The 19126-nt window shown below is 34.6% G+C and overlaps 1 protein-coding gene across 6 annotated transcripts in view; it reads right to left on the bottom strand.

Annotated features, from left to right (window-relative positions):
• GRIA2 (glutamate ionotropic receptor AMPA type subunit 2) overlaps positions 1-19126 on the bottom strand; it is a 127973-nt gene that overhangs the window by 61978 nt on the left and 46869 nt on the right. For all 6 annotated transcript variants that reach the window (XM_066279798.1, XM_066279755.1, XM_066279762.1 and 3 more), the window contains exon 3: positions 1368-1607. In XM_066279798.1, the coding sequence (XP_066135895.1) occupies positions 1368-1607 (240 nt within the window). The remainder of the gene's footprint in view (positions 1-1367; positions 1608-19126) is intronic.

Below are 19126 nucleotides of genomic sequence, written 5' to 3'. Positions count from 1 at the left end.
CTGAGAAGCAAAAGAAGGTTAGTTAGATGGATTTAGCTTAATGAGTGGGCAGGACAGTAGGGTAAATTGGCTGGGACCAGATACTATAATAAGACCCTAACACGGTGTTAAGAATTTTCAGTTTTATACTCATTATAAGGAGAAGCCACTGAAGTGTTTTAAACAAGGGACTGATGTGTATTTAAAACTAGTTAAAAATTCTGGCTACTTTGTGGAACTGAATTAAAAAAAAACAAGTGTGGAAATGGGGAGACAGGAGAATAAACACATGACAGTGGCTTGTTCTAGGGTCATGACAATGAAAAAAGAAGAGTGTCTAGAAATAAAATATATTTAGATGGAAATCACATCAATAGAATGCAAGAGTGAAAGAGGTATTGCAAATACTCCCAATTTCAAGATAGTTTTATTAATGTAACAGAGTGCTCAAGGAGTTTGCAGAGAGCAAGAGGAAAGATTAGGACTAGGCTCAGTTTTATAAACCTTTTTATCACATTAACAAAAAGTATAGTCCAGAATTATCCAGCACATTGGAGTCCATATTCACACTAAGCAGTTCTGTGTATTAGTTTTCCATTCCCCATGGGAAGAGCAAAATTCTCCCATCCCAAAGCCTGAGAAAAAGTTGTTGATTAGGCAAAGTTGTCTGCTTCTATAGTGCTGAGTCATCTTTCCACTGAGCGTTCTCATTGTCAGTACTGAGCGGATGGGGCAGAGAACCAGACACCTAGCTTGAGCAGTCCTGACCCAGCCTGCCACAGCAAATGGCTACAAACTGATCAATGGAGAATTGACTGACGGCTGGCTCTCTTCTTGTCTGCCCTTGTGGGTTAACAAGGTGCCCTTTTGGTCAAAACTGGCTTCTGTTTTTCATTTGAACTTAAATATGCCAAAAAGCAAGATGATGAAGAGTGCTTAGGTATTCATACACAAATGGTTCTTAACCATTTCAAGTTTGGTTATGGACACTCTTTCCAGAAAAAATACGTAAGTGAACAAATGCACAAAACAGTCATACAATTTTAGAAGGTACACGGACTGTAGAATCGTGGACGCAGCAATGGTTAAGGCATCTACAACATGTAAATCAGGCAAGTCTGCTAATATTAAACTTCTCAAGAAAGGACACTGGAAACACAAGGAAGGCCTCCCTCCCCCTAGATGTGTACATTCCCAATTTGTTTTGTTTTTACTCTATAAGTATGTTTCCCAGGTTTTGAATTGCGTTTTTCATTTATACAGCCAAAGGAAACTTCATAATTCTTAGACTTTAATACACCTGTGTAGTCCTATGATGTCACATATAGGTATCAAGGGTAAGCATGGAATTTGACCCATTATCAAGAGATAGGGATGTTTTCACTTACCTCTATCACTGTCATAGAGATATGCAAACTTGTCCCACTGGTAGTACTCAATCAAGCTAAGAAGGGCTCCTTTGAGGTCAGGTCTCATCTGAATGACAAATGGGTGTGTACCATCAGTTGGAAAGCTGGGAGTGATGAAGGAGACATGGAGCGTCCCACAGAATGATGTGATGGTATTTACAGACTTCTTGTCATAAAATCCAAAAATAGCATAGACTCCTCTTGAAAACTGGGAGCAGACTAGAAGAATAAGGAAAACAGGAAGGAAATATCATTGAAATTGGCATACAATAATGAATTTGCTTGAAAATTAATGCCCTTTTATATAGAATACAATATAATAAATCAAAATAAGAGTTTATATCAATGATCCATTAAATGTATAAACACTTATTTACTTAGCACCGTATATAAGGAATTCAAAGAATTATAAAGCATTAAAATAATAAATCCAGTTTTATGAAAATGCCTACATTCTTTTAAACAAACTATGTGAATGTAAATTTATTTTAGGATGGCCTCATTAAAAATAAGAGTACAAGTAAAAGTCATTAGTTATCAAGTACAAAATGTAGCTACCTGAGATTCACACACATTCATAACAGCTCATTTCCTATAATAATAATTCTTTCAAAAGGCTTTATTATGCTAATGATGCTTATATATCTGCAGGTCAGTACATACTTATGAAGAGTTCTACTGATTATCCAAACTTCAAGAGAAGATGGGTCCAAACTCTCACCACCTACAGTCATATCACTCCCATCTCATGTCATTCAGTCAAGAAAAAATTAATGAAATTCAGAACACTTAATTTTTATATTTCCCATGAACTTCACTTATCCCATATTTTCTATTCCATGCAAAACACAAAAAATTTACCAACCTATTTGGCATAGGACCATCAATCTTTATAAATATATATATTTCTAAATTTGAGAGTCCCCCTTTCTTGCACTCCCTTATCCTCTAATACTATTTGTATTTCAGTGAATGGCATATTCCACTACCTTCCCCACTACCTATAGTCACACCATCACTAAGTATTATTGCTCATTCTAATATCTGAATTTACTCTAATGTGGTCCGGTTATTTCTACCTCCATTCTTATCACCCTACTTCACTACTACCTATACTTATAATTGTACTTCCCTTGTGCCATGTTCTCTAGTACATGAACTCATTTAGTTCTGACGATAACCCTTGAGGTAGTACTATTATTATTCCTAAATTACTGATAGGAAAATTAACACATAGGAAAACCAAGTGATTCACTTTATGAAAGGTCTCACAGCTAGTGAGAGATACTGTGTTCAAACCTAGAAATCCTGGATTTGGAGTCTGTGCTCTTAACTGATGGATAATCCTACTCTTCACACTTGGATTATTAGAATAACTATCTAACTTTTCTCTTTCACCCAATTATGTTCCTTCCATTCTAGTCCCCACAATATAGGCAAAATAATTTCTGAAGCACAAATCTGAACATATTTCTCAGAGAAGTAGGGGTTACTTTGTCCAAGACTGATCCTCTGTTGTGCCCTATGGAAACAATCCATGCCATGGTGCTTATGACCACCATTTCAAGTAAGCCACACGGTTTTGAGTGAATGAACTATTTTTTAATCCCAAGAGCTGTTTCAATCCAAAGAATAGAAATCAGCTGCCCATGAACATAAACAACCCAGAGCATAATGCTAAACATTCTTAAATGAACTCCACTTTAAGGACAGGACTAATACTATCTTACTTCATTTTACTTCTTTCACAAAATAGATTTGCTTTATAATAAAGAATTATGTTAAAAATAATTTTCTTAATAAATAGGAGCACTGCTAAAATATACATATATAGATTCTAGTAACCATTTGCAAACAGTCAATAAATAATAGGCAGTAATATTTAGAAACTATTGTATGATATAAAAAAGCAAGAATGACCGAGTACCAAATATTCTTATTTTTTGTTAATATTTACTAACCTTTCCATTTTCAAACATTTTCATTTTTCTTTAAATATTGACTAATCTTCAACTCATTTCTGTCTTTCTAATGTAAGTTTTCTGGGATTTTAAGTTTTATCTGTATAATAGATAAATCAAAATCTTCTACTTCATTACCAGTCTTCTGTAGAACAATCTCATATATCTCAGAAAACAACTGAATATATTTCTTTACATTTATTTCATACTTTAACATAAAGCAAAAGATGATATTCCTGCCTTTATTCATGTTTATATTTTTGTTTTTGCCTGAGTACAGAAGTTGAAAATAACTTTTCATGTATTTGATATGCTCATTTGTCATATACATGAAATAGTGCTTTCCTTGTTAAAACTCTTCTAGGCAAATCTCGTGATGGTTTCTTATTTTATAGATGGATATATGCGTACTGTCACATATATCTTAAATCTTCAGTTTGTTCAGAAATTGATTATTCCATACGACATAAAAAAGGGGGGATATTGGTATAAAATTCTCTCTGGGTCTATTTTATTTCATTTCCTGCAGTGTTGGTATGTCATTTAAATAGTATAAAAATATCAGGCAATATTATTTATTAGCAATACCTTCTCTCATCTTATGTGAAATAGTTTCTGTGATAAAAATAGCAGCCAAAGCATCAGCAGAATGCTTGATAATGGATGCCACTCTTTGAATGGATAGGAAATCTTAGTAAGGAGTTATGCCTCTCATTTTTCGTTTGCTTTAGACTCTGAAGTGAGTTGTCAAGGGACCGCCTGGTTACCATAACCATCTGGAAACATTGGCTTTGGCCCAACAGCAGGCACAAGCTGATAAAACTTCTTAAGTTATCACCATCCACCTAACTTAGAAGGCACTTTTAATCTCAGGTAATTCAGCTAATTCTCCAACAAACACAATTTTATAACAATGGTCTTTCTCTCCTGACCATCCCTGGGTCTCTCTCCATTTTCTTCCTTTATTCTTTATCTCTTCAGGGCACATATTCAGTTGTTATTTGTGTATATCCTCTATTTTTCTAGATATTTCTTTCTTAATGTCCCCTTTCTACACATACAATTAACTGCCATTTGGTCAAAATAGTTCATGTCTCTCTCTACCTTCGGTCCGTCACTGTCCCTGTCCCCAGTCATGATAAGAATTTCATTATGATTTATAATCAAGAAATATTGAGTTGATCTAAGGTAGTTTTCTTATTCGTTTTACAATGACCATCTCAAGATGAAAAACTTAATGCTATCCTTTTTTAATTGGATTTATTGGGGTGACACTGGTTAAAAAAACAACATAGGTTTTAGGTGTATCATTCTATAATATGTCACCCATGCATTGTACTGTGTGTTCACGACCCCAAGTCAAATCTCCTTCCATCATGTTTATCACATCTTTTTACCCTCTTCTACATCCCCCTGCGCACTTTCCCTCTTGTGATCACCATACTGTTGTCTATGAGTTCTTTTTCTTTGTTTAATTCCTTCACCTTTTTTGCCCAGCCCCCAATTCCTTTCCTCTTTGACAACTGTCAATCTGTTCTCTGTATCTATGAGTCTGTTTCTGTTCGGTTAGTTTATTTTGTTTATCAGAATGGCTATCATCAATAAGTCCATAAACAATAAGTGTTAAAGAGGATGTGGAAAAAGGGAACCCTCATGTACTACATTGCTGAGAATGCAGACTGGTGCAGCCACTGTCAATAGCAGTATGAAATACCTCAAAAAATTAAAAATGTAACTTCTTATGACCTAGCAATTCCTCTTCAGAAAATATGTCTAAAGAAATGTGAAACACTAATTCAAAAGAATATGTGCACCCCTGTGTGCATTGCATTATTATTTATAATAGCCAGGATGTGGAAGCAGTTCAAATGCCCATCAGTAGATGAGTGAATAAAGAAGCTGTGGTATATTTATACAGTGGAATACTATTCAGCCATAAAAAAGGAAATCTTGCCTTTTGTGACAACATGGATAGACCTGGTGATTATTGTGCTGAGTGAAATAAGCCAGTTAGTGAAATAAAAGTACCACATTATTTCACTTTTATGTGGAATCTATTGCTATACTTCTAACACTCTTTCCCCAGAATATTCAAGAGTGTTTTTGCATTCTAATACTAAAGTTCTCCTCAGACATATGAGACTATAAACACAATACACAAGGAAATTAGTTGCACTACTTTAAAATTACTGCTCATTTAATTAGAAATAAAGTTTCTCATGTTGATATCTACCTTATTTCCCAATAATATCACTGAAATCGAAAGCCATTTCCCTAATCTATATATATCTATCCTCAAAGAAGGAAAATTTACTATCACTGAGAATATCCAAATAATGTGTCACAAGCTCTGGATATAAAACCAAAGACAATGTTTTAAAATGAGTGAGACAATACTAGCACCTTATATATAGTCATTCTTTTCCTAACCAACTCCTGAAGTGAAAGAAGAAGCAGAAACACTCTCACTTCTAGCCTCTTGGCCCATACGATTACCCTATGAGACACTATTATAAATTTCTAAATAATTATGCTGATTAATATTAGAATTGCAGTTATGTCTTAAGACTCAGAAATGATTGCAAAGTGGTAAAGATGCTCTCAACCGAGTTCTACTTGAATTAAATATTTATATCAACTTTGAGAAACTCAGCAAAGAGGAGTCCTTTTAAAAGATACTCGAGGTCAAACCACAGAAATGATCATCTCCTGGGTGTAACTTGCTGATTATTCCACTTTTATTATAAGCCCAGATGATATAAGCCAATAACAGTGCTGATGATGCATCCAATGTGCCTCTTTTTCTCTTGGGTCATTCTGCTCATTGGTGCTGCTAATGTAGCATACTTGGTATATCAGTACAGTCTGGAGAAACTTGCACGGTTATTTAGTAGAAAGGCTGGAGAAAAAATGGCATGATTAATTTTTTATTTTATTTTAATTTATTTTGTTTTTATTCAGTGAGAGGTGGGGAGGCAGAGAAACAGATTCCTGCATGCACCCTGACCGGGATCCACTTGGCAAGTCCACTCAGGGGGATGCTCTGCCCATCTGGGAGCACTGCTCCATTGCTCAGCAACTGAGCTCTTCTTAGTGCCTGAGGCAGAGGCCATGGAGTCATCCTCAGTCCCAGAAACAATTCACCCCAATCGAGCCACAGCTGTAGGAGCAGGGGGGGGGGGGAGAGAATGAGAGAGAGAGAGGCAAAAGGAAGAGGGTGAAGAAGAGGATGGTTGCTTCCCCTGTGTGCCCTGACTGTGAATCAAACCCAGGACATCCACACACTGGTTTGGCACTCTACCACTGAGCCAACAGGCCAGTGCCATGATTTATTTTTTGTTTCACAATTTTTTTATATTTATGAAAAAAAATATAAAACAAAGAAAGCAGCCTATGTTGTTTCACTTCAATGAAAGAACATAGGCTACTTCATAGACAGAAATGGAGACAGCTCCTTTGCAGCTTGTGCCAAGTTTGGTGAAAACTGCATCACCAAGATACCTTGACTTCAGATTGTGAAGGCCACAGAAAATCTCTCCCCTTTCATTGTTAAACTTCTGACATTGACTCCTTGTAAACTTTGACTCTGGTTTTAGTATTGAAATTTTTCTATCATTTGTCAGTACTGACCTCCTAGTCATTAAATCTAATGATCATTTTTTAGCAGATTAAGCTTCCTTAGCTTCTTTGAATTTAACAATCAAATACTTGCGTCTTGAAATATTCTTTCTCTACTTCTATTAATTTTTCCCTCTTCCAATTCCTTCTCAACATTGCTGCCAAGTAAAATCATACCATGTTCGTATTTTTTCTCTCCCTCTGACTATCTTTAACTGTCTTTTTTATCCCCCTTATATCTTAAATTAAAAAGGCATTTTCCAAGGATTTGTTGTACAATTGTTTTTCTTTGCATTTTACTTCGATCTCTTAGTGGTCTCATCTTCTTCAACATGGTCAGAGTCAACTTTTTACGCACATTTTCCAAAATTTCATTGTCACCTAAGTTGTCCCCTCTTATCTAGTTTTACTAAACAAATAATATATATTGTAAATATTTGATGTCACAAGCATGGTGTTAGTTTCAGAAGATGCCACAACAAATGGGATAGACACAGTCAGTCCTTAGCTGGAGTTGTTAGATCCAATTGCTCACCTTCCAGGATCACCCACTAGAAAACTTCTAATTCCATATCACTCCAACCTATTCCATAAAAACAAGGAGTGAAAACCTTGAGAATCTTATCCTACAAATCATGTCTTGTGTTGATTTCTTTTTCCTTTCTGCTCATGGCTTCCTTACTTGTGCAATCACTGATTTTGCATATTTTTTCAGAATGATTAGTTCATTACTCTTCCTTGTTCTGCTCATGCCATCTATAACCATCTCTGTTTTATCTACTTTATTCCTTTCAATATTGGGGGGAACTTACTATGTACTGTTTTAGGTGTTGGGAGAGACAACATTAAGAGAGGCAGGTAAGGTCTCTACTTATATAAAGCTTGTAAAGTATACTTCTTAAATGCTTCTTATATCAGCACCTTTGTTTTCTTCCATCTTTGTCTTTTCATGCTACACTTTTTCCCACCTCCTCACTCCTTCCTTCAATTTCTACTCATGTATTAGTCTTCTTCCTAAAACATACCATATATAAGGCATTCTCCAAGGATCTGTCTTCCAATAGTTTTTCTTCTCTCTCTTTCTCTCTCTCTCTCTTTTTTTTATAATCCATCTCTTAGTGTTCTTATTTCTTTATACAAGGTCAAATTTTAATTTTGTGCAAAGGTTTGCCAACCTGAACCACCATCTCAGTTCTTTCCCTTTACCTGTTTATTTATTGAGAAAATATATACTGTAAATATATTGTATATAAATACTTAGCAAATGTACTATATGTATTTTATAGTATACATATACTGTAGAGACTATACAGTGGAAGTATATACTATAAATATACCACATATGATTAATTTTAAATCATGTATTTTCATCATGATTTCATTACTTCCTTGCTTGTGTGATTTTTAAATAAAATGTTTAATTTTTTCAAGAACTGAAGTGTAAGCTTTCTAGAATAAATGAGAAAAAGCAGAAATATATAAAACACACTGTTTAGATTGTCTGCAAGTCTGATTTTTAATTAAAATGTTTAACATTTTCAAGATCTGAAATGTGAGTTTTCCAGAATGAAAAAATAGAAATACATAAAGTACTACTGTTTTACATTGTCTAAAATTCTATAATGTTAATCTCAACTGTTAAATATAGAAAAGTTATTATCCTGTATCCAAAGATCTTGGGACTCTGACCTTAGATATAGCAGTTATAAAGGATAATAGGGAGAACAACCAGAGATTGAATCCTAGCATTGTTATTATCTAGTTGGACTTGGTTGGGCAAGTTACTCTATTTTACTCTGTCTCGGTTTGATCATGGGTAAAAAAAGATAATAATATTACTTATCTACCTCACTCAGATGGCCAGTATTAAAGAAAAATTAGCTGAAACAGTGCTGGTCACTAGCAAGCCCTATATAAACCTCTCATGACCTCCTACTTATATTCCATGTTCTAATCACCATTGATATTAAATGATCCTACACCAAGATTTTACTTAACCTTTTCCTTAGCATAAAATTGCCCAATTCCATGAGACAAGTGTTCATGTGTTAAAATCACATCATCTTTCAGAATTGTCAGAATCACTCCTGACTTCTCCATTCCTTTATCTCTAGCTTACAAATTGTCACCAAATACAGACCATTTGGCCTCTCAAATCTATACCCTGCAGCGCTGCTGACATTGTCTGAAGACAATCCTTAAATATTTATTGACTGAATTGCTGCAACAACCTCCCAAATAGCTCTCTTTATAATAAATCTCTTCCCTATTATGGCAGATAAAACACCCCTGATGAAAACCCATTAGTGTCTTTCCATTGCTTAAACAACATGACCATGCTCAGATAGTACCTCTTCAGTGTGGTCTGAGTTACATGCCTCTCCTACATGATAAAGCAATCTGAATTTCTGCATTGTAGCCTGAGTTATAATTAGCTTGCTTTGCCCTGTCTGAGCAACTGAAAGCAGAGAATGAAGTGCTGTTTATCTCTAAATGCATAGCCTATCATATAGTTGCACAGAGCAGACACTTGATAAATGTCATGCAATAAAATACCAATTCTTCCATGAAGGGTGTCTTGCTTCCTGTCAACTGACTATGATTTTCCCTGATTATGAACTGCTTTTACCTCCCTCATGGACTGAAAGACAATAGCTTTGAGTGTATGTGTGTGTGTTTGAGGCAGGAGCGGGGGATTGTGACCTCCTTGAGAGCTGATATCAGTGTGAGGAAGGAATAAGAATATCTGAATTGGAAGTCCAGCTCTATTCTTCCCTAGCCAGCTAGTGGAATAGCTTTAAACTTGTGCCTCAATTTCCTAATCAATTGAATGAGGATTTTAATTCCTATCCTGCCTACCTTAGAGGAATGCTTTAAATTTTAAATTAGATAAAATTAAAATAAATAAATTAGATAAAATACAGAGACAAACTGAAGAAATACAAATCTTTAAATAAATGTATTAGTGACCATAAACTCAACCATAATAATTTTCGTTCTTTGCAATACCCAATTTAGGAATTTTTCAGTAGTATATTATTAATTATTTTTTGAATGACTACATGATCTGAACTAATTAGATAACAAAGATATAAAACAGGTTATTATTATAATATTTCATTCCTGTTGATACTGGGGTATTTCTGAAATCAAGTACTAACAGTATTTTCTTCTCTAACTATCATACTGAAACAGTAACTAGTGTTAGTTTAAAATTACCTGTACTACTAGGTTATCAGTCTCATAATAGGAAAAAAAAATCCCACAGTCATTACTATGAGAAGACAATCTGAAATGTTTGTGAAGTTTTATTATTTTAAGCTTTCAAAATGTATTTTATGTGTTGAGAAACCGAGAGAGGTGAAAATAAATCAATACATAGTGTAGGGTGCAGTTGGAAACCCGAATGAAAGAGGTGACTTCTTTGTCTTGGTCATATGTCCAATAACACATATTGGACTTGAAGATATCCTCAGGTAGTCTCACAATCTCAAATGTCTTATTTCTCTAATTTAATGGAGTTTTTCAAGCGTGAAAACATATTATAAGCAACATTTATTCCCTTAAAATATGTAATTGTGTAACATATGGTACATGTAATGTTTGGTTTCTGTCAAAACATGGGAGACTGTTAAAAATGGAACTATAATTTTTATTCTTAGAGTGTTTAGGTAAATACAATATGCTTTTCTCATAACGAGAAGGAGTAAAACTATCTACTTTTCATTAATAGGATTATTATAAAGTTCATATTTGACTAGTTCACCTTCTTATCAATTTCCCATGTGGGCGCTGACATGACAGCTTAGCACCTTTCACAAAACCCGTATCTCTTTAAAAGCCTACCCTTTGCTCTTGTTCCTCAGAACCCAGCACAGTTCCTGGCAGAGACACTCAGTGTATAACTATTGAACGACACACTAAATGAATCTAAGAAAACATAACGAATAATAAACATCACCACAATGACATTTTCTATAAATGCCTCAATGATGATTTTTCATGTAGCCTTGCCACAAATCTTTCCTATGATAAATTACTTCTCCTTTGCATACATTTTGATCCCATTTTTCATACAAATATTAAATGCAATGCATCATCACTCAGTGGAAGACAATGAAGTTGTGGTAATACATTTTTCTTTTCCTCTCACTAACATTTATCCTTCCTGACCTTTGTGTTGTGTTTGCTGAGTGAGGTGAAATGTCGCAAGTTTATTGCTGTTACCCATATTATATGCAGCTTTAAAAATCTATAACATTTATTCTGGCTTCATTCATCATCTGGGAGAGCAGGCAATAGCAGAACTGGCAGTAATAGGCAATAACTCTCGTGTGAATTTTAATGATGGGTTCTGGACACGTAAATGAAAGAGAATTACCTCCATTTATACAAGATGCTATTTTACAGAAGATAGTCCCATTCTTCATCCCTTGGACATATATTTCCTCCTCATAAATACACATAGTTCCACCCTCTGCAAATTCTTGCTCAACTTATGCTCTATGTAAGTTCTGGGCACTGCATGCCCTGATGCGATTTAAATGTCGTGAGTAGAGAGTGCCAGGCTGAATGGCTGGAGGCCTGGCATCCAATCCACATTGCAACACCAGCCAGCTGCGTGCTTCCGACAAATTGCAGCTTTCAAATGTCTTAGTGCCCTCAGAGGTCCCATTGAGCTCAAACTTGGGCACATACAGCCAAATATCAAAGAGAGAAATTATGCAAAAAGTCAGGTGGTGAATATTTATTATTCATCACATTCTTACTTATGTAAAATGAGTATGTGAGACACAATAATTTTTTGCAAATTAAATTCTAGCACTTTTTTTTAAGTTTGAGTAGTCTTTCTGTCCTTCTTTTTTCCTTCCCCTTTCCACTTGTCCTGTTTTCTCCTTCAATTTCTTCCTTTTCTTTCTTTCATTTTTTTTTTTTTACAGCAACAGAGTGAGGGACAGATAGGGACAGACAGACACAGGGAGGGAAAGAGATAAGCATCAATTCTTCATTGCAGCACCTTAGTTGTTCATTGATTGCTTTCTTATATGTGCCTTGACCGGGGGCTACAGCAGATGGAGTGACCCCTTGCTCAAGTCAGCAACCCTGTGCTCAAGCTGATGAGCCCGCACTCAAGCCAGCAACCTTAGGGTTTTGAACCTGGGTCCTCCGCGTCTCAGTCCCATGCATACTCTATCCACCACGTCACCACCTGGTCAGGCAATTTCTTTCTTTTCTACTTCCTCTTTATGTTTACCTTTAGCCTCTGTGGGTTTACCTCCACAGCCACTCTTGATCCTCAAACCTAAATAAATGTTTATGTATTTGGAACATAATATGAATGTAATTAGAATGTACAATATTGAAAGACTATGCTTATTATAGCCAATAACTTTATAGTCAATAGCTCAGATCTGTTTTATGATTTTCAGTGAAATATGACACTTTTATTCATACCTAGTACACTCTTATTAGTTTATCCCTAGATATTTTGTTGCATTATTATTACTGTTGTCAGATATTTTTTCTTATATTTTTGACTTAGATATTTCTCTAGGAAAGCTGTTGACTTTTAAGTAATAATAATATATCCAATGATCCTGTTGAATGCTTTTCACTTATATGAGCTTTTTGGCTGATTCTCTTGGAATAAAAAAGCCATTATTTTTGTATGAATTTTATTCAACTCATATTTGGACCACTGAACTATGAGATATCATTTCTCCTTAGTTTGGTATTTCTATTATAAATTCTTACAGTAATAATAAATTGAAAAGTATACCATTAATCTGGTTTTCATGCAATAAAAATTGAGTGAGAATTTGAACAATTTTCTGATATATTTTATCAATGTATATAATTAAAATCTTTTATACAGTTCATACTTCTTCCTTTCTCAGAATAAACTGGCTCATAAAAAGCCTATATATTACATGAAGAATTGTTTCAACTTTCTACTTCACTTTACTGTGTGTTTCACAGAGATGGAAAAATAAGGGAGAACATGATATAAGTTACATAGCATAAATATTTAGTCATTATAAATGTGGTTCTATAATTACTCATATCCTACTTCCAGCATACCACAGGTACAAAAAAGCAAAGGAAGAAATAATTAGCCAAGCAATAATTCTTCATTAGTAAAAGCTAGAAGATGAAACAAAATTGTTCAGAGGGATGAAGGGAAGTAGATGATTAGCTGAAAAAGAGGAATTTAGGAAAGAGAGCCCAACAGCTCAGTGTCAATTAGTATTATAACAACAAAAACTTCTGAAGGACAAAGCTGGAGAAAAATATAAATAAGTAGATCATAGCTAATCAAAAATATTAATACTGTATATATCTGTGCTTACACCACAATTTATTTCAGCTTCATGTCATTACTAAAAGTAGGCCCATATGAATTCAGTTAAAGCCAGTCCAACTTATTTCTAAATGACTGATGGTTTATTGGAGAACACATGTAATTTTTGGATATAAATCATGAAGTAAATTGAAGATCAGGCAACTTTAAGATTGTTGAATTAAATGCAAATGGTGAAAGCATAAAGCAAAAGCAAAAATCTCTAACGAAGCCTAAATACTCAACTAGGTTGCCTGCCTTTTTCAGAGCCATAGATAGTTGCCAGATTCCTAACAGATTATGTTGTAAAATTGAACAATCTGGGGAGAACCAGAACTCCTAAATAATTCCTCAAAGAAATTAAGCAAAAGTAAGAAAGCAAAGAGTATGGTCTGCTTTTAAAAATTTTCAAGAGTCAGAAGACATGCCATTCTTTAATTAAGATGACATAGATCACTTATCAATGCGAACTAAGTCTTAGCAGCAAAGTAACGAAAACCAAGGCATGCCTTATGGACCAATTTTGTACACAAAAATGCTGACCTCTTGTGGTGAAATTGTCCTTTCTGGGGTAAAATGGTACAAGCAATGATGTAACCAGCCAAAGATGGAGTTTTATGAATGCTAATCTTACAGAGTGTTCAAGACAAGAGGAAAAATAATGAAGAAAAGAGAAAATGATATATGTGTGTGCTAGTGCAACTTTCTTTTATATTCTCAAAGAATTAGTAAGCAGCACTGGACCAAATATAATCATATGCTAATTTAATAGAAATTTGTCAAATTATGTGTGAAATTATATAGTATATTTCATAAGATAAAATTTCCTTTAGTGTAAAATAAAATTCTGTATTACAGAATATTGTTGTTTCATTGAACACAACAATACATATACATATACGACATATACACTGAAGGCCATAAAGAAAGAAAAAAAGAATCCTAGAAGTCACTACAGTGAGTCTGATCTCTACATGAAAATTATTCTTTGGATTAATAACTAACTCTTAGATGAAATATTATGTGATTATGCATCAGGAACTTTTCTAAAGGCTTACATATTGTATATCAAGTCATTTAACCCTCCAAAGAACTGACATAAAAAGAAGTTCACTTTCCCAAATTCACACAGCTAGTGGTGTGGACCTAGAATGTGAACTGAGGCCATTTAGAACTAACTAGAAAATGTCACACATAAAAGCTTGGAAAATAGCCCTGGCTGGATAGCTCATTTGGTTAGAGCATCCAAAGTGCAGAGGTTGCCGGTTCAAGCACAGTCAAGAGCACATACAGGAACAGATTGATGATCCTCTCTTTCTCCCTTCCTCTCTCTCTACAATCAATCAATAAATTAAAAAACTTTTTTCAAAGATTTTTTAAAAACCTTGGGAAATATACTGCAAAAGATACAAAAAATAAATTCTAGAGTCATGGTAAATATTCTAGATCAAAGAAATATTAGGGAGATAATCTCTCCAATCTTCTATTCAAAGTTTTAAAAAATATATATTCTTAGTATATGGACCTATATTTTGTGTGTGTGTGCATGTGTGTATACTGAATGCTACCCTATGATTCCAATAGGTTTAAAACAACCCAATATAAAATTAAGAATAACATGAGCAGACACTGCATTTAAAAATGAAAATCTTAAAATGTTCAATCACACTGAAAATCAGGGAAATATTCATTAAGACCAACTAAGTTTACAATTGGCAAAAGTGAATAGATATTATATAAAAACCAGAACTTACATAGTGATAGCAGATATATAAATTGATACAACCATTTTGGAGAACTATCGGGCAAGATCCTGTTACCAGCAATTGTTCTTATGCATATGCCCTAAAACACTGAGAAATGCACAGAAGGAGACATCATGAATAATATCCATGGCCACATTTTTTTTACTACCAAATAACCACACCTCCTCAACAAGCCACCACATACCATGGTATAGCTAATAAAATGTAATATCAGCAGAGAAGACAATTGCTTTTGTTTTTGTTTCATTCATTATTTTCATCTAAAACTACAAAATAAATCTCAAAATATACCCTGAGTAAGAGAAAACCAAGTTATAGAAGATGGATAAGTTGCTTGCATAATGTTAACAAAAGAACCATATACTCTTTTTAGCATAAACATATAAGTGGCAAAACATCTATAGAAATGATGAACATCAAATTTGAGAGAATAGTTACATTGAGTAATAGTGGAGGGGACTCAGGCGTTTTGATCTTATTAGTAATGCTTTATCTCTTGCTATAATATGCTGTATAATTTTTTTGTAGGTCTGAGATAGTTAGTGAAATGATCTGAATAAATAATGTATGATTTGGAGAGCAGAGCATATACGAAACCTGGATAAAGTCACTAAGGATCAGATAAGGAACAAAAAACAAATCTTATAATGAAATATAAGTCCATGAAAGTCTAAGTGGAGAAAGTTTAATTTCACTTGCAGTGTCCTAATTAGTGCTTTTTAAATTCTCAATAAAGAAATTAGCAAGCTATGTTAAGAAATAAATGCTGACTACTTAATTAAGTGCCCTAGCTGGCCCAGTTCTTTTTTTTCATGCAACATCAACCCCTCTCAGACTTGCACTTTAGAGAAACTGTAAATTATATCTTGTCAAGTGACTTCTAGGTCATTCCACTTGCAAACAGTTATCATGTCAAGGTGCTTCTGTAGAGAAACCCATGGTCCTTTTTTCTCCAGAAATCTACACGTTTTCTGTTATATATTAATTGGTTATATCGATAACACAATAAATAAAAACTCCTCATATCATCCAAAAATGCATATTAACTATAAGACATAGGTCATTAATTATTAATTAATTACTCTAAACCTTTACTTTTAGAAAAGGATTTTATATCCAGTATCTCTTTGTTCTTATAATAGAATCACAGGGTAATAGAACAAACATTATCCCCTTTTTACAGCTAAAGATTTTGCTAATTTTCTATTTAAAAATATTAGTGAGAGTGTCTTACTTTACTTCTGAAAGGACATCAGTTTTAGTAACTTTTAAAATCAAAGGTTAAAACTGGAAAATATGAGGGTAAATTAACATATATGTGAAAAAAGTCAAAGAATTAGAAAATATTACAATACAGTAAATAGCACTAAAGACACTAGATAGTTGTACTTCCACATAAAATCAAATTGGCAAAGATGTAATAGACATATCTTCTGCACTAAATAGGTTATTTTTGCCCAGTAAGTATATGATTGTCTAACCACTAAGGTGTACATCCAAAACCAATACATAATTAACAAAAAGAGTTTACGTAATTTAATTATACTCAATAGACATTAATATATTTATAACTTCCATTCTTAGATAATAGCACTTTAATGACTGTGATTTCCTTTGGGGGTTATTTGTCACATTCAGTAAGGGCCTAACATTTCAAGACTCATTCGGGAAGGAAGTTTGCTTCTGCTGCTGAAAACATGGAACGCCTTCTTTCTCCCTCAACTAGGACTTGACACTGGTCTGAAAAGTCTACTGAACCCAAATGCATGTTGCTGTCATCACTATATTGTGCAAAACCAAGATTTAATCAATGCAGCATTCCCTTTGAGTGGCTCTTAACAATAACTTGGAAGAGAGTCTGGGGCCTTAGCAGAACCTGAGTGTGTGGTAAATAGGAAGTCTAGATTGTATTAGATATGTCAATGATCTAAATACCAAGAGCTCACAATAAAAATAAAGATGTCTAAGTATTTTTTAAAATACACTTTATTTTTCTAGAGCATTTCTCTGACTTATATTTGAGGTTGTAAAAGAAAGCACCTTAAATGTGTATAAGCAAATTGTAGGGTGAGTGAACAAAGGTTTTGATCAGTCTGTTTCATCGTCTTTTTGCAAAGTTGGTGTATTCTCTTTTTAGTCTCAGCTCATATGTATTTTCTGAATCTGGGAGAATGATAGTGTTGGTAAATTTTGCCAGTAGAAAAACAGCAGTGTTGTTCCTTCACAGACATTTGGAGGGGGATGTTAATTATGAATCTCATTTGGGATTTTTATAAATTTTCAGTAGGATACATTTTCAGGCTGAAGCTGAGCCCCTAAAACAAAACTACTGCCACTAAAGTGGCCCAGAATGAGGCCACATGGTTCTCAACTCTCCCAGGTCGAAAGCACAGACGGCAGGTGCCTCATTTGTCTCCCTTGGCTTCATTTCTAGTCAGCTCATCCTTATACTGTATCATCCTGAAATCAGCTTCCATCAAGCTCTCGAAAATCCATGTCAACACCTCCCCAATGTCTTTATTCTTAAACTTTTCCTAGATTATATTTCCAAGTCCTTATAATTCCTCAAAACTGCCTTACCTATGAAGATACTCTTTTTTCTGTATTTTTAAAAAATAATTTACTCCTTAGTGCTTCATGGAAAAGATACATATTGATAGAGGAAGGATGGCAAAGTGTTATCCTCATGGCCCATTAATAAGTCACACCTCCCACTTCACCATTTTGAGTAGTTGCCTTTCACCCTGGCTCTGGGCATGGCCAGCTGATTAGCTAATCTCACCAAGATGACATGACGTTAGCAGACATGGTGCAAATAGTGAATTTGTAAATACTTCTACATTAAGACTTGCTGTCTGGATCACTGTCCTGACACTGAGAATTCTACGCTAGTCTTCTTGAAGTTGAAAGACCACAAGAAAAGAGGCTCAGGCATTTCAGCCATTCTAGCAGAGGGAGTTCTGACTCACCGTCCAGCTGAATGTACTCACATGGATGGATCTAAGCAAGAAAAGCAAAATATCTCCCAGCCAGCCCGTATAATGCTGAGGGGAAAATGGGTGTCTTTTTAAGCTCAATTTTGAGATAGTTGACCATGTAGCAACTGAAACAGAAATTGCTATCTTGTAGTAGGGTGCTACCATAACAAAAGCCTAGAAGATGTAGCACCGATTTGAGGCCTGGGTAATGGGCTGGAGCTAGAAAATCAGCAAAGAGATGGGTAGTAAAAGTTGGAGGCAAGCATGTCACCTGAAACAAATTGGAAGACTGAAAATGTGCCAAATAAACTTGTAAGTCTGGCTAAGAACATTTTGAAACAGAACAATGAAAGTGTCAGTTTGCAGTTTTGTTGTTGTTGTTGTTGCTTTTAATAAGATATAGGACACATATCAGCTGAAGAGAGACCTGTTCAATTCGCAAGTGAAATCTAGAGGAACAAAGAAAGGCCAGGACATACTGGGTTGGAAAATAATCTGCTTCACACTGCCAATATATCTCCACTCCCCCCCACCCCCTCCGTAAGACCTCAGGAAGATTTAAGGTTTTGCCAGAGCAGACTCTACCAGATTAAAAAAAAGCTTTTAAGGGTGCTAAGGGCATTGATTTACTGAAATTATGCTATCCCTCTCAACAACTGATATTTGATGTGTGCAGAGAGGTGGGAAAAGGAAGGACATGTATAAATTATTTTTTTACTTCACAGTGTATAATCAATATCTGTATCAATAATGATTCAGGTGCATATGGATCAGATATGATAATGAGATCATAGACTTTGAACTTGATGCCATGATTGGATGACACTTTGAAGGTTTTGGAAGAAAATGAGTGTATTTTGCACATAAACTACTGGAGCCAAAGGGAAGATTGAGATAGCCTAATGTGTCCAAATAAATCATGCCTCCAGTTATTTATGCCTGTGAGTGGAACCCACTCTCTCTGACAGGACCATGGCCATATAACTTGATTTTATCAATAGGATATAAGCAAATGAAATGCAACAGTGGCATAAGAACTTGGACATTGAGGCTTGCCTTCTTACAACACAATTTT

The sequence above is a fragment of the Saccopteryx bilineata genome, chromosome 1, assembly GCF_036850765.1.
Source record: "Saccopteryx bilineata isolate mSacBil1 chromosome 1, mSacBil1_pri_phased_curated, whole genome shotgun sequence".
NCBI lineage: Eukaryota > Metazoa > Chordata > Mammalia > Chiroptera > Emballonuridae > Saccopteryx > Saccopteryx bilineata.
Note: the sequence above shows the minus strand (reverse complement) of the source record. Positions and strands in the feature narration are given on the sequence as shown.